At 38.6% G+C, this 13121-nt stretch overlaps 2 protein-coding genes across 4 annotated transcripts in view; one reads left to right on the top strand and one right to left on the bottom strand.

The window, feature by feature from the left end:
- LOC107862301 (DNA annealing helicase and endonuclease ZRANB3) overlaps window positions 1–3715 on the top strand; it is a 22239-nt gene extending 18524 nt beyond the window's left edge. For 2 of the 3 annotated variants that reach the window (XM_016707827.2, XM_016707825.2), the window contains exons 16-23: window positions 406–486; window positions 988–1299; window positions 1449–1636; window positions 1714–1816; window positions 1899–2044; window positions 2288–2367; window positions 2654–2829; window positions 2988–3380. In XM_016707827.2, coding sequence (XP_016563313.2) covers window positions 406–486; window positions 988–1299; window positions 1449–1636; window positions 1714–1816; window positions 1899–2044; window positions 2288–2367; window positions 2654–2829; window positions 2988–3182 — 1281 coding nt within the window. In that variant the 3' untranslated portion in view covers window positions 3183–3380. Of the gene's footprint in view, window positions 1–405; window positions 487–987; window positions 1300–1448; window positions 1637–1713; window positions 1817–1898; window positions 2045–2287; window positions 2368–2653; window positions 2830–2987; window positions 3381–3405 lie in introns of those variants that run through there. The other variant, XR_007053875.1, reaches the window with a different exon arrangement.
- Window positions 3545–13121, bottom strand: LOC107862300 (the record flags this gene model as incomplete). The annotated part of the gene is given in 8 exon segments (XM_016707824.2): window positions 3545–4247; window positions 4319–4429; window positions 5448–5537; window positions 5620–5724; window positions 6099–7136; window positions 7340–9025; window positions 11014–12231; window positions 12868–13121. Coding segments are annotated over 8 exon segments (4851 nt in total). The 3' UTR covers window positions 3545–3707.

Genomic DNA, 13121 nt, shown 5'->3' with positions numbered 1-13121 from the left:
AATCTTAAAGAATTAATTCAAAAAATTGCATGCTCTGCAAAGCGTCACTTACATTTTCATGTGACCAATCTAGCGTTTTGATTTATTCAACATGCGTCTTATTTTTGATTTGCTTGATTTGGCCTTCTTTGGCTTGTCTTGATAATGGGAAGCCCACTACTTCCACCATAGGGCATGAAGAATCTTCTTGCAGAGCTGAAGTTTTGGATGATGACTTTAGCTCTTCACATTGTATAGATGTTAATGAAGCCAAAGAACCTGGATCCTATTCTTAAATCATTGAAATATTAATCATACTTCTAATCTTTTATTTCCGTTCTCACAACCCTACCCTTTTTCTTCTTGTTTTTTGAACGTTTGTATGGATCCATACTTACTCTGTTACTCATGAATTTGAGAATGTAGGAAAAAGGTGCATCCCCTGAATCAGAAGTAAATAGCAACATACTCGTAACCAGCAGTTCTATAGAATCACTCCGTTTTGAGGTAAAATTATATAGATTTTGTATTTGGCTATCTCCTTATCACTTGTTTTTCCCTCCAAACCAGCTGAAATGTTGGGAAGGAGTGCAGGGATAACGGTTTGGCTGTTACCAGAATCACAATGTTCCAAGTTGATGAATATACATATCAGCATAAAGCTCATCCTCGTTGTCATTAAAGTGCTTGCTGCTTGATATGAACTGACCTCATGCACTTTCCTTATTTAGCATGTGGTTATAATCTTGGACTCCTTGAGTTTTGTTTGTTCCTCTGCTTTTTTTAAGATCACTTTTGGTCTTAAAGATGGTATAAACAGCATAACAAATTGGCGTTGGCGTAGATGAATTCTGAGGAAACCCCTATTCGATGAAAGTCGTATGTACGCCTTGGAGGGAGATCTTTCATATCTTTGTGTGTGTGTGTGGGGGGGGGTATGCATCTGCAGTTTGCGTCATTGAAGTTGAGTTTTGATTTTGTTGTGTGCTTGGATTTCTATGGTTTCAGGTCAGCCAATATACAGGAAGGATTCACCTGTACTCTTGTATTCCTGGAGTTGATTCCAGGCCAAGGCCACTTTTTAAGAATTTCCGGCCAGAGGAAGTTGCTCTAGAACTGCTCCCTCTCAAGGAAGTTGAGAAAACAGCTTGTAATAATATCAACGATGATATGAGTTGTCGGTATGCTCTAGTGGAGTTCCTTAAAGAATGGCACAAGTTGAATGCAATTGAACGAAGGAAACTGATTGGAAAGGCCTTGCAACTTCCATTATGCGTTGAGTTATCCTATTTAAGTGAAAACCTTAACCACGATAATGGGGTATGTTATTTGTTTTTCTTTTGTCTTTGGGTTTGTTCCCGAATCATTAGCTTTTCATTAGTAACCTACCTCTGGTTTTTATCTGTTTTTGGCTCAGCAGGATTGGAAGGTTGCATAATTTTTAATGTGTATTGGTGATTTTATTTCAGGGACTGCTGAAAGGTAGAAGTAAGAGGAGGACTACACCGTTGCACGAAATTACCTACCCCTTACCACCAAATGCTGTTTGGAGGAAGGTCCATCTTTGTAATGGGAAAGGGAAACAAGAGAAAATGTACATGCAGGGGTGGTCCGACAAGGATGAACCACTCTGCAAGCTCTGTCAAACTCCTTGCAAGTGAGTTCAAATGATTATTTTTGTAAAAAATGAGGAGAGTGTTTGGGTCACTAAAGTTTTGCTGACTTTGTGTCCAGGAATAGCAATGCTAAAACTCCTGACTACTTTGAGGATCTCTTCTGTAGCTTGAACTGCTGCGAGGAGTATCACCTTAGAACTAATAATAGATCAATCCGTAATGTATGTTTTCACTTATACTTTTACTTAATTGAGTTATGCTCATGCAAGAAATCCTTTAATTGTGGAATGTTGGTACTTCTAGGCGCTTTTCAAAATTGAGCGTGGCATTTGCACAAACTGCCAACTAGACTGCCACAAAATTGTGGAGCGCATCAGAGCATTGTCTTTTGAGAGTCGTGAAGAGTATATCATCAAAGTAGCACCAAATTTGGCTAAGCGTAAGAAATTGTAAGTCCACCAATTAGAATAACATGCCATTCATGCCAAGATCTTATGTTTTTCCTCAAATAGTTTTTTTTCTCGGTATGTAAATATATGTGAAATCAATGCATGTGTGAGGCAATTGTTTTTAGCCATAGTTAAATATATACTGATTATCTCAAGAAAGAGAAATTAAACCAGCTTTCGTTTGCTGTTCCGCAGTGCTCTATGTATTTGATGGAATATCAATTAATTGTTTGCTTTTGGCAGATTTCAAAAGCTTGTTCAGGACCCTATTGAAGGCAATGCATGGCATGCGGATCACATTATACCTGTGTATAAAGGGGGAGGTAAAAGAAGACTGAAACCCTTCTTTCTTTTTGCAAATTTTTTGTTCAAGGGTGATCATCCTCTTGTAGTTTTTGGTAAGATTTACTCAGATAATTTCTGGTTCTGTCTGCTCTCTTTTCTCGTTTCTATATTTTGTGCTAGCAATTCTCCTTTCTCTTTCCCCTCACCCTCTAGTTTTCTTTTTCTACTGTAGTCTTTCATTTTTCTGAACTTATGCATTATGTATCTAGTTTTTTCTCTTGAAAAACCACACCCCCATCTTCTTGTCTTTTGAAATTCTTGCAGGTGAATGTAGGCTAGAGAACATGAGGACTTTATGTGTTGCTTGTCATGCTGATGTCACTGCTACACAACATTCAGAGCGGCATTTGACTAGACTTGTGGCAAAGAAGAAACTCAAAGCTGTCATGAGCAACCTCAAAACTATCCATAAACCCAAGCAGAATGTGGATGAACCAGAGGTGTGCTTTTGTAGATTTTCGTTGGTTACTTGGGCGTGTAGCTTTATTGACTTTGCTCCATTCGTCAATAGATGTGACAATAACGCGGTTCTGGGTTGTTGGCATTGTGTGCTGCTACCATGAGATTAAGTTCTTTCCCCTTTTGCTGTTTATTTCAGGGTTCACGGCATTCTAAAGTTGAAGAGAATAAAGATGAGGATGAACTACTAGTGAATGTTCCAGGAAGTGCATATTCTATTCGCACTGCTAGTCAGGAACGAGGAAATTCAGAACCGAAAACTAGCGACAGTGATGTCTTGGGTGAGCCGGGTTGCCGCCCACTGCACAGAGCTTACCTCAGTCATGAGAACTAACTGAAAAAGTTTTGGAATGTAACGAGATTTGGTTAACCATTGTGTTTTAGGGCGCATTTGGGAAAATATCCAGGCTACTTTGTGTCAAGTTTTTATATATTCAACTTCTTTTAGGAAAGAGTTGAGGTACAGAAAACCTTGTGTATTCACTACTTAAATTACTGATTTGGTTTTTCAATTGCTTAAGCCGAGTTCTTATGTATACGTGCAATACAAACTGCAGTGACTAGTTCCTTCACATCGTGCTTCAATGCAAAGGTAGACTATCCTCCAGTTGGCAGATGACGATGATCAGAGATACTCCCACCAGCCATTACTGTGTTTATATGTAGGAAGTTCTGGCTGTAGGAAAGACGACGAAGTTGCTTTTAAACTGCCACATAAGTATTATAAGCTTTGATGGGCAAGTTCTTTTTTAGCAGTAGTATCTCACCGTAGAGAGGATTACAGTGTCATATACCATACTTATTTGGCATTAAGCACTCAAAAGAATGGATACACCTAAAAGCTATACAGTAAGTGAGTTCATAGTCCTCCATTCTCATTGCAGGTGACTGCAGCAAAAAACTGTTCCGCTTTATCAAGTACGTCAGTAGATAGTCTAGAGTGCAACATGTATGTGACAGTGCTATCTGGCACAGATGAATTGCTCTTCAGACTCTTGCCTTCGCAAGGCTTCACCACTTTGTTCTCTTTTAAGCTTCGGATCCTGGCAGTTCTATTAGTCGGCAATGAACCGCCTTTCTGAGAAAGGGCCCGAGCATTGCGTTGACTGTTGCGGTTTGACTTCAAGGGGAAATCAACTTGAAGGTTTTTAGATTCAGGCCCCAACTGAGCAGATGTGCCAGCCTCATCTAGTGGCGGATTATTAGGTATTGTAAAAGAATTATCAGAGGGAAGACTACTTCTACAAGCTTTCAGCAAAGAAAGGAGCATATCGGTGCTTAGTTCTTGCTGAATGACATCCTTGTTCTGCTCACATCCAAAGCACGCAGCAACCATAGTACCCGCCAAGACTGGCATTAACTCAGGATCACTAAAGAACATAAAAGGAAGGTCGCATACCTGTTCCATACAATCCACAGTTAAATTTTGATTTTCAGGCGAAGTCTAAGTTGAACGAAAGATATAAGCACCTTGTGAAGAATAGTAGGACTCTTTCCCCATCGAAGAACAGCTTGGTTTTCAGGATGGAACAATGAAAAATAACCAAGAAGGGGCAATGATTCTAGCAGCAGCAAACCGATCTGTAACATAAAACACCCAAATGAAAAAAGAATATAAATTAGTCCTCTACTTTGTCAAGAAGGAAGTAAACCAGAAAACATGTGGAAACATTACAGCTCGACAAAAATACAAAAACCATTAACCGCTAATGCTTCTCTCAAATCAAAAAATGCAAATATTCTCTACTAAGAACTTGTTTCCGAGGAACATTCTCATGCTATTCCTGGAATCCAATAAATAAAAAGTCAAACAAGACTGAGATACCTAACCATCAGCAGGGACTTATTAACTTGTTTTAATGAGAGTGTGGTGGTAATTAGGGACAGTGCTACAATAATGAGACAGCCAATCACCAAGATCCTTTTGTTGTAGACCATGTATGTCTAAGATCTTTTATATTTTATGCAAGTATAGACGTCTTCCCAAGCAATTGTCCATAAAATTTCACGATCAATCTTAATCAGAGAAGTTCAAAAGGCTCTTTGATTGCAGACCTGCTGTTTTTACCATTCAGACTTCAGTCACGTCAGACAAGTTGCAGAGGGTTCCAAACAAAATATGGTCTATCTAATTCAACCTGTTGCAACTTTCTAAAAGCATATTTGATGATATAACCTAGAAGTTCGTTAATAATGCTGAGTATCAATTCAGGCCTACGTGGAGAAAAAGATTCAAGACTTGTCTTGTCTTTTACTCAATTGCCGCCATATGTTTTTAGGAACACCACATTTTCTTATATTAATCTACATATCGTTACCAGAGAAATATAATCTATAGAAGAAAAGTTGGTGATGCATGACAACCATGGAGTTATAATACTGAATTTTTCCTATAGTGCATCAGCTTAAACGATAGGAAAATGTGAGTTAGGATCTCTTTCCAAATGAATTTTTCTTGTACTTTTCTTCCTTCCAACCAAAAACACAGTGGCTTTCCAAGACTAGCATAAACACTTGAACAGCACTTCTATGTTCACTGAATCATAAGAGATGTTCAAGCTGAAGGCCAAACATAAAAGCAAAAGCACCAGAAAGTCACCTGGTCAGTTGCAGTGCCCCACTGGCTTGTGCAGTAAGAGAGAAGAAAACTCATCAAGTGAAAGAATTCCATTTTTAGATCTGGCCGGGCCTGTGAGAAAATAGAGAGTTCTTTTTAGCATCTAGAGCTTTTACAAGAGAAAGTTGATACAACTAGTTGCAAATTAACTTACTAGCATCTTCTGGATAAAAGATATGTCAATTAATGCTAAATTGTTCAAAACCTTCAATACACCAGTTGCCACATCTTCAAAATTGGATGGAAGGACATAGGAGGCCTGCAAAGAAAGGCAATCAGATAGGTTGGAGATACACTGATACTGAGCTAAGCAAACGATGATCACAAGTAAGCTCTAAGGTTAGGTTTCAGTTTACTTTTTACAAAGTTAGAAGCAACCAACTTTATTGATAACATAGGAATAGTTTCAAACAATTACTTCCCGGTAATAGAATGACTCAATGCTACATGCATAAGATAGAGAATTAATAGAGAAGAACATAAGTAGCAAACAAATATGACGTTGATGACATCCTAATATAGACGATGCACAGCAAGATTCATGAACTTTTGAAATTGCACAAAATCTGAATCCTGCAGAAAACCTAAAAGCTAGATTTTACGAACAGATTTAATGGGATCCACAAAGTTTACCTGCTGTTCAGAACATCGATTATTAGCCTGTAATAGTACAGCTGTCAACATGGATGGAAGACAAACTAAGCCAGTCTCGGATATGGCAGAAAGAAGAAACTTCACAGCTGGCTTCATCCCGGATTCATTTCCACCAATAGGACCTTTACTATTATCTTCAGATTTCTTCTCGTCTGTCTGTAGGTTGTTGTATGTCACATTGCTTGTAGATTCCTGCAGTACATCTGCAGTTCCCGTACTAGCAGCAACTGAGTCAACTTTGTCAGAGCTCAGATCATTTACAACCGCACCCTGATGTTCTTTTACTTTAGCAGATTCATCCAGGGGGCTATCCTCCGGTACATCCGGTAAAAACAAGCCTACACCTCCATTTACTCCAGGTAATACCAATATACCATCATTTCGGCAATTATACAAAGGAGAAGAAGACTTCAAGTCCGCAGTAGGAAAATTTTTACATGTTAATGAAGACACGTTTCTGAATCTGGATGTAAGGACTGCCAACAGATTTACACCAAGAAGAATTGATGAAGGGAAAGGAGAACCTTCTACAGGAGGTCTATCATACAGAGCAAAAAGATCCCGTAACCGGTGAATAACTTGGTATGCAATTACAAGCTCGATTAAACCATCTTGTAGTTGAAGGGCACGTTCATCCATACTTGTATGACCAATAATTGCTGCTGCTGTCCAAAGGAAACCGTCCAGAACCTCAGACATTAATTCCAACCTTTCAGTTGATGCCTTACATGTGACCAAGTTGGCAGAAGCAGAGCCATTAGATGAGGCTGCAATTTTGATGTAGGTTTCAAGAGCTGCTGCCAGCATGGGGATGATGGGGGGCAGTAGATTCTGAGCAAGAAAATAAGACTTGTTTGCAGCTGCTGAAAGAACAACTTTCAGAAGCCTTAAAAGGTAGACTGTAACCTGGCAGCTTTCTGGTTTTGATGTGTGTGATGCGGGAAGTGCAGAAGCAATAAAATCAACCAGACCAGCTTGACGAGAAGCCTGTAGCTCAGCATCCCTTCCCTCCAAAAACTAGTTATGACACAATGCCAGAAGCAGTCAGTAACAAATAATTCATGAAACAAAATTGAACTATTAAAGACAAAACATTTTCGAGAACTTATTCTAGTCAAAATGCTCTCTGTAGCAGTTCTTCACAGCGGGATAAAGTAACTATTTATCTTAATGCAACTATATCGGTCATTGTGAACATTAATGCAAGTGTAATATATCACCTTAATTATTTCAGCTGTTATTAGTCCAAAGCTCGCAGCCCCTTCTTTTCTTGCTTGGCGAAGTCTTTGAAGTTCTTGAAGCCACTTCCCAATTTTCACCCTTGCAGTTGCCACTGCAGTTCGATATACAAAACCTGCATTTTCTGTACTGATTGAAGGTTCAGGAAAATCATACTTCAATGCCATAAGTCGTTGGCGGATTTTTTTGATCCTTCGTTTTAATGAGTGTTGAGTAGTGACATGGCTAGTAGCAAGCATAGAGCCTTCAGGAACAATGCCATTGTTTTCGTTACTATCCTCACAGTTACTGATCGGCGTAGATCTACCTTGACCCTCCTTAGCCACAGAACGACGAAAAAATGGTGAAGACTGATCTCTGAAATCCATTGAAGCTTTTTCCCGTATTTGCTCCAGATAAATTTTGCGACGCTGTTCGCTTTCTCTGAGTCGTTCAGCTAACTTCTGGGCTAGAAGTTCAGCTTCCTCCTGTTGAGCTTTGGCTCGAACCTCCTTTCTCCGCATCTGTTCCATCGTCTTCGCTTCGCGTGCGGCACTTGATGCTTTGCGCTCCTCTTCCCTTCTTACTTGTGCCTCTTCCTTTTTCCTCTGTGTCTCTGCAAGGCGCTGCAACTTTTCTGCTTCAATTAATTTCTTGCGTTCCAAGACAGCTTCTTCCCTTGCCATATCTTCTTTCTGTTTAGTTTTCAGCACTTGAAGTTTCTCAGCCCTCCTCAACTCAGAATCTTGGAGTTTCTGGCGCAAGATGAGCTTTTTGTTCTCTTCATTGAGTGAAGTAATGAATCTAACTTCATTTACTTTTATGCTTTCATCACCTGCCCTTCTTACTACTTCAGCTAGGTAAGCTTCATGGCGGGATTCACCACGCTGGTGCCTAGCGTGCATCACCTCTCGCAATTTCATACTACGCACAGTTTGCCATTCACTTACACGGTTCAGCTTCTCAGATGTTCGCTGTAGTTTCTGAACTCTCTCATTCTCAAGTTCGGTTCTAATTCTCATTGCACGTGCATGCTTTTCTTCCGCTTCTTTTTTTAAGTCAATAGCTGACTTCTTCTTTTTCTCAGGAGACATGAGTTTGTCGTGCAAAGTGCGTGCACGCTCTACACTTCTTCTACTCAAGCCAGGTGAATGCGAGAAGCGAGATGAAACTCGCTGTGGTGTGGAGAGTACATCTTCCCAGTTCCTCTTCTCCTTCCAAGCATCCATTGATCTCCAGGAGCTTCCATTTCGCTTTTCCTTGTCTCTTTCGTAATGTTTTTTCAAGTGATCTATAGGCTTTACATTTTTCTCATTGTCTCTCTTGTTCTTCCCACTGACAGATGTGGAAACCCCCTCCTTAGGAGGTAATCTAGATGCATGAGAGGCAGACTTGCCCAAGTCGACGTGCCTCTTCTCTCTACTCAAATTTTCCTGAGAAGGATTCAACACATTACTCCGCTTCCCACTCTTCTCTAATGATTCATGTGAACAGCTTTTTTTGTCACCTTTCTCATTAAAGGTCTCCAGAACACTAGTACTACCACAATGATGATCATAACAATTAGGTCCCATTTTCTCCACACCTGCAGCTGACAAACTAGCTCTTTCATGTTGAATTTTTCGAAAAGCCTCCAAAGATGAAGCCAGAATTTCTGCCCTGTGCGGTGAAGTTGTCATCCGGCGGACCTGCAGACGAAAGATAGATTTTGTGAACTTGAAAACGGAGTCGATAATCAATTTATCCACTGTCTTTGCGTGTATGATATGCATTGATACTCCTAAAAGATGCTGCAATTGTCCAGGCCCACAAATGAAGCTAACTACCATATTGCTTTGAAAGCCTTACCACAAACAAAAGAAGAGGAATTGGAAAAGGTTGCTTATTTAGTTGGTCACAAGAGGTTTATAACTTCATTTAGGATGAGAAGCTCTTTGTTTGGTCTAAAGCCTGTTTGGGGTTGCAAAAACTGCTTATTTGAGAAGCACTTGTATGAAAAAGCTTTTCAGAGAAGTGCTTTTGATAAAACGTAATTTATGTTTGGCTGATTCATTATAAAAATGCTTTTGGGAAACAAATTACGAAAAAGGACATGTATCAATAGACTTTTACTACTAAGATTATTTTACAAAGAGAAATTACTTTACATGTCTACTATAATATTTTAAATAATTTTTATTTTTATTACAAAATTTTCAATCAATATTTATATACATAGATACATAAAAAAATATTAAATATTGATATACTATTAATATAATGGTTTATCATCAATGATGGCTTTTGGCTTTTGGCTTTTGGCTTTTAGCTTTTAAATCACTCAAAAAAAGCTAATCCAAACACCCTCTTAGCTTTTCCTTCTATAGTTCTCATTTCCTAAAAATGGCTCATATTTCCTTGCATGTCCTTTTCCCACATAGCTTTCTACTGATTATCAATGACGTAAAAGACATTTCCTACGCAACACTACAGAAGGAAAGCAGCAAACTGTAAACATCCAGAAACACCTGCACTTCATCAGCTTGTGTTCCTATAGTTTTCCACCATGAAAACACCACACAAAATCTCAAACAGGTCAAGTTTAGTCTGTGTTCTGCTTCACCAATTACTGATCAGAAAAATAGAACTTCAGGATGGACGTGAAGCACATTTTCAATTTTATATGCTAAATAGATGACTGACGTCTATGCCAGAATTACATGTTTTTTTCTTTTAGCTGGTTTCAGCCTTCTTAGAAAAGCTAGAAACTCCTCCACATTCAGGCTGTGCATCTTCCTTGATACACTTTTCAGGTCTTCTTTCCTTCATATCAAAACCACTGTATATTCATTAAAATGATGTCAACATATCCAATCTTCTTTTTTTCCCTCAAGTTCTCTGTCCATCCTCTTAAACTAACTCTTTGTAAGTAGATTATAATTCAACAGCTTTCTATTAGTAGCGAGAGTTGTGAGTTCCTAATATTGGCATCCATCACTGTGCTCATTTTTTAAGCTAATTTCTGTTTTTGATGACATACGGTATTTCTATACCTAATTTCTTTAAAATTCTATTGCAGTTTTCTTGTATGTGTGTGTGTGGGGGGGGCGGGGGGGGTATCTTGTCCTCTGTGTGAGAACCTCTAAAGTCATTTAGCCGTACATGTTTGCAATACTCCATGTGTAATTTCATGTTGTCCATCCCTCACGGTAAATAAACGTTGGACATTACTGAGCCAGGGAACTCCAGATATTGCTCAGCTAAGAATAACAATCATGCAAGAATAATCCCCACTTCACCAGAACAAATAACGGAAATGTGTGAACAAAAAATCTTTCCTTTAATAAGATTCCAAAGAGGGTGGCCCTTTCATGATTGGTCATCCAATATTATATAATAAGTAGGAGTGAATTAAAAGGAAATTACAGAAATATGAAAGACAAGATAATTCCACCATTTGAAGAGTTGAAGGACTTCCCAGAACCAAACTCTGTGTGCTGCAGTGCCCAAAACAAGGTAAAAAATTGCAAAACAGTTTATTTAGCGTCAACAGGTATACACATTATGCCTGGGAAGTCAAAATAATAATGAAGCTGTTTTAGATCTGCTTGCATGTCAGAGATTGATTTGTTAATGTGATATTGTTTTGGGGTATCAATTTGAAACATTGAAAGAAGAGACAAGATAGAGTACTGACCTCCCATGACAGAGCATGTGGTCTGCGATGGTTAGACTTCATGGCAAGAGGTGTTCCATCAGTCGCATGAGAACTGGATTTTTTCAGTCTCTCAAATTCCTCCACTCTTGCACTCAATTCTTTAAAATCAGATGTGGCTTCTTCAAGCACAAGAATAGATTCTTTTGTTTGCTCCAGGTCACATTCCAGTTCACAGAGTAGGTAGAGTTCATCTACTGCCCGATTAAGATTCTCAAAGAGAAAGCACCAGAGGCGTTGCCTGAACCTTTCTTTACTTTCACCAGTGTCTTCAGCATCAATACTGCTCGAACTAGTTTTTGATAAATCTTCAATGATTGAATTAACTCGTTTGTTCCTAAACTCTTCATTAGAAGACGTCAGAAAGGACTGCCCAACATTTGCTGATCCTCCTTTAGTCGGTGATAGTGACTCGGGATCCTGGGAAACAACCACTGTTTTTATATTCTTATCAAGACTAGGCACTTCAGGGATTTCCGTGCAAGTTTCTTCAGATTCAACATTGGGCACACCTGCCCCACTAGGCCCTTCTCTGGCAGCACATTTAACCTTTTCGCCAGGACTCTTGCAAGTGTCACCTTTTTCAAGCTGGGTATAAGCAGCAGTAGCATTACCATCTTCTGAAGATGGCTCCTTCATATTTGGAGACAAAGGATGGGAGTCGAGAATTTGATGGTTTTCATCCTCAGTGGTTGCAACCAATCTATTTTGCTCTAGATCAGTTGTTGAATTGTGTGCCAAAGAATCTTTTGTTTGATCAGTTTTTCTACTAAGTAGATCATGATTTTGAATGTCACCAAACTTAATTTCTGCTTGGACAGTACTTCCAAAATGAGATGGTAGAGCACTATCATCCAAGTCACCCCACTTGATTTTTGGTAGGATCTCATGGTTAATTCTTTGAGGATGTTCCCGGCCGATTCCTTGATTGGAATCCGTTGAAAAACCTAAACTAACAGAAGTACTACCATGACTAACCACACATTTATCGTGTACAATCACTGCATCTTCCTTCAGAACTAATGTTACATCATCATGTATAATACAAGGGTGACTTCCTTTTGAATTGCGAACAGCAGATTTAAGATCCTCGCTTTTTACAGCCAATGAAGGCTGACTGTCTGGATGACCAGAAGCAGTTCCTCGAGATAATCCTCCAACCCAACCATGCAGTGAAAATTTAGAAGTGTTTCTGTGCTTCTGCAGAACAAGTTAGCACATTGATTAACAAATAGATTAAATGATCCAAGAATATGGAACTAGCCTGGCTAATTCACCATTTTCTTCACTAAATCATCTGTTAGTATGCCCAATTCTAAATCAACCCACTGATCCAATTACAGAAACATATTGAAAATGATTAGTTTTATCTCAACTCACTAAAATGTAACTAATACATCTACATGAATTCAAGAAAAGTCCAACCCTTTGATACATTTTAATTCTGAGACATAAAGAAGCGTTACAGCCCAGAAGAATATGAAACTAGCTTTGCTAATTCACAAGTTTCTTCGCTAAATTGTCCAATAATATACCCAATTCTACGGCAACCCACTAATCCATCTACATGAATTAAGGAAAACTCCAACCCTTCAATACATTTTAATCCTGAAACAGAAAGAAGCATATTACAACCCAAAAGATTACCTAAAACACCATTACTTTCTTGATTTAACCTCATGGCACAACTTAAAACATGTTTCTTGATGATTTCTATTTTAATAATAATCCCATTTTTCTCCATCCTCTTTCAACTTGAATATAAAAAGCAAAATAATTCAATTTAGAAAAAACTGAATTAACATATTATGAAATGGATTTGCAAAAAGTTCACACCTTTTTCACTTGCATCCATCCAGAACCACCTTCTTGATCATCCCCTCCTTCATTCCTCTCCATCAACAACACAATCCCCACCCCCAAAATTACCTTCACAATTAATCACTAATTTTGCACCCCCAAAAAAGAAAAAAACACAACAACAAAATAATGTGGTATTTTAAACAAAAGCTGACGCCTTTATTAACCTTTATTATAAGATGAACCCATAAATATATACACAACCTATAAACCGATTTAACTAAATATTT

This window comes from Capsicum annuum, chromosome 3 (assembly GCF_002878395.1).
Source record: "Capsicum annuum cultivar UCD-10X-F1 chromosome 3, UCD10Xv1.1, whole genome shotgun sequence".
Lineage (NCBI taxonomy): Eukaryota > Viridiplantae > Streptophyta > Magnoliopsida > Solanales > Solanaceae > Capsicum > Capsicum annuum.
This window is presented reverse-complemented; position numbering and strand designations above follow the sequence as displayed.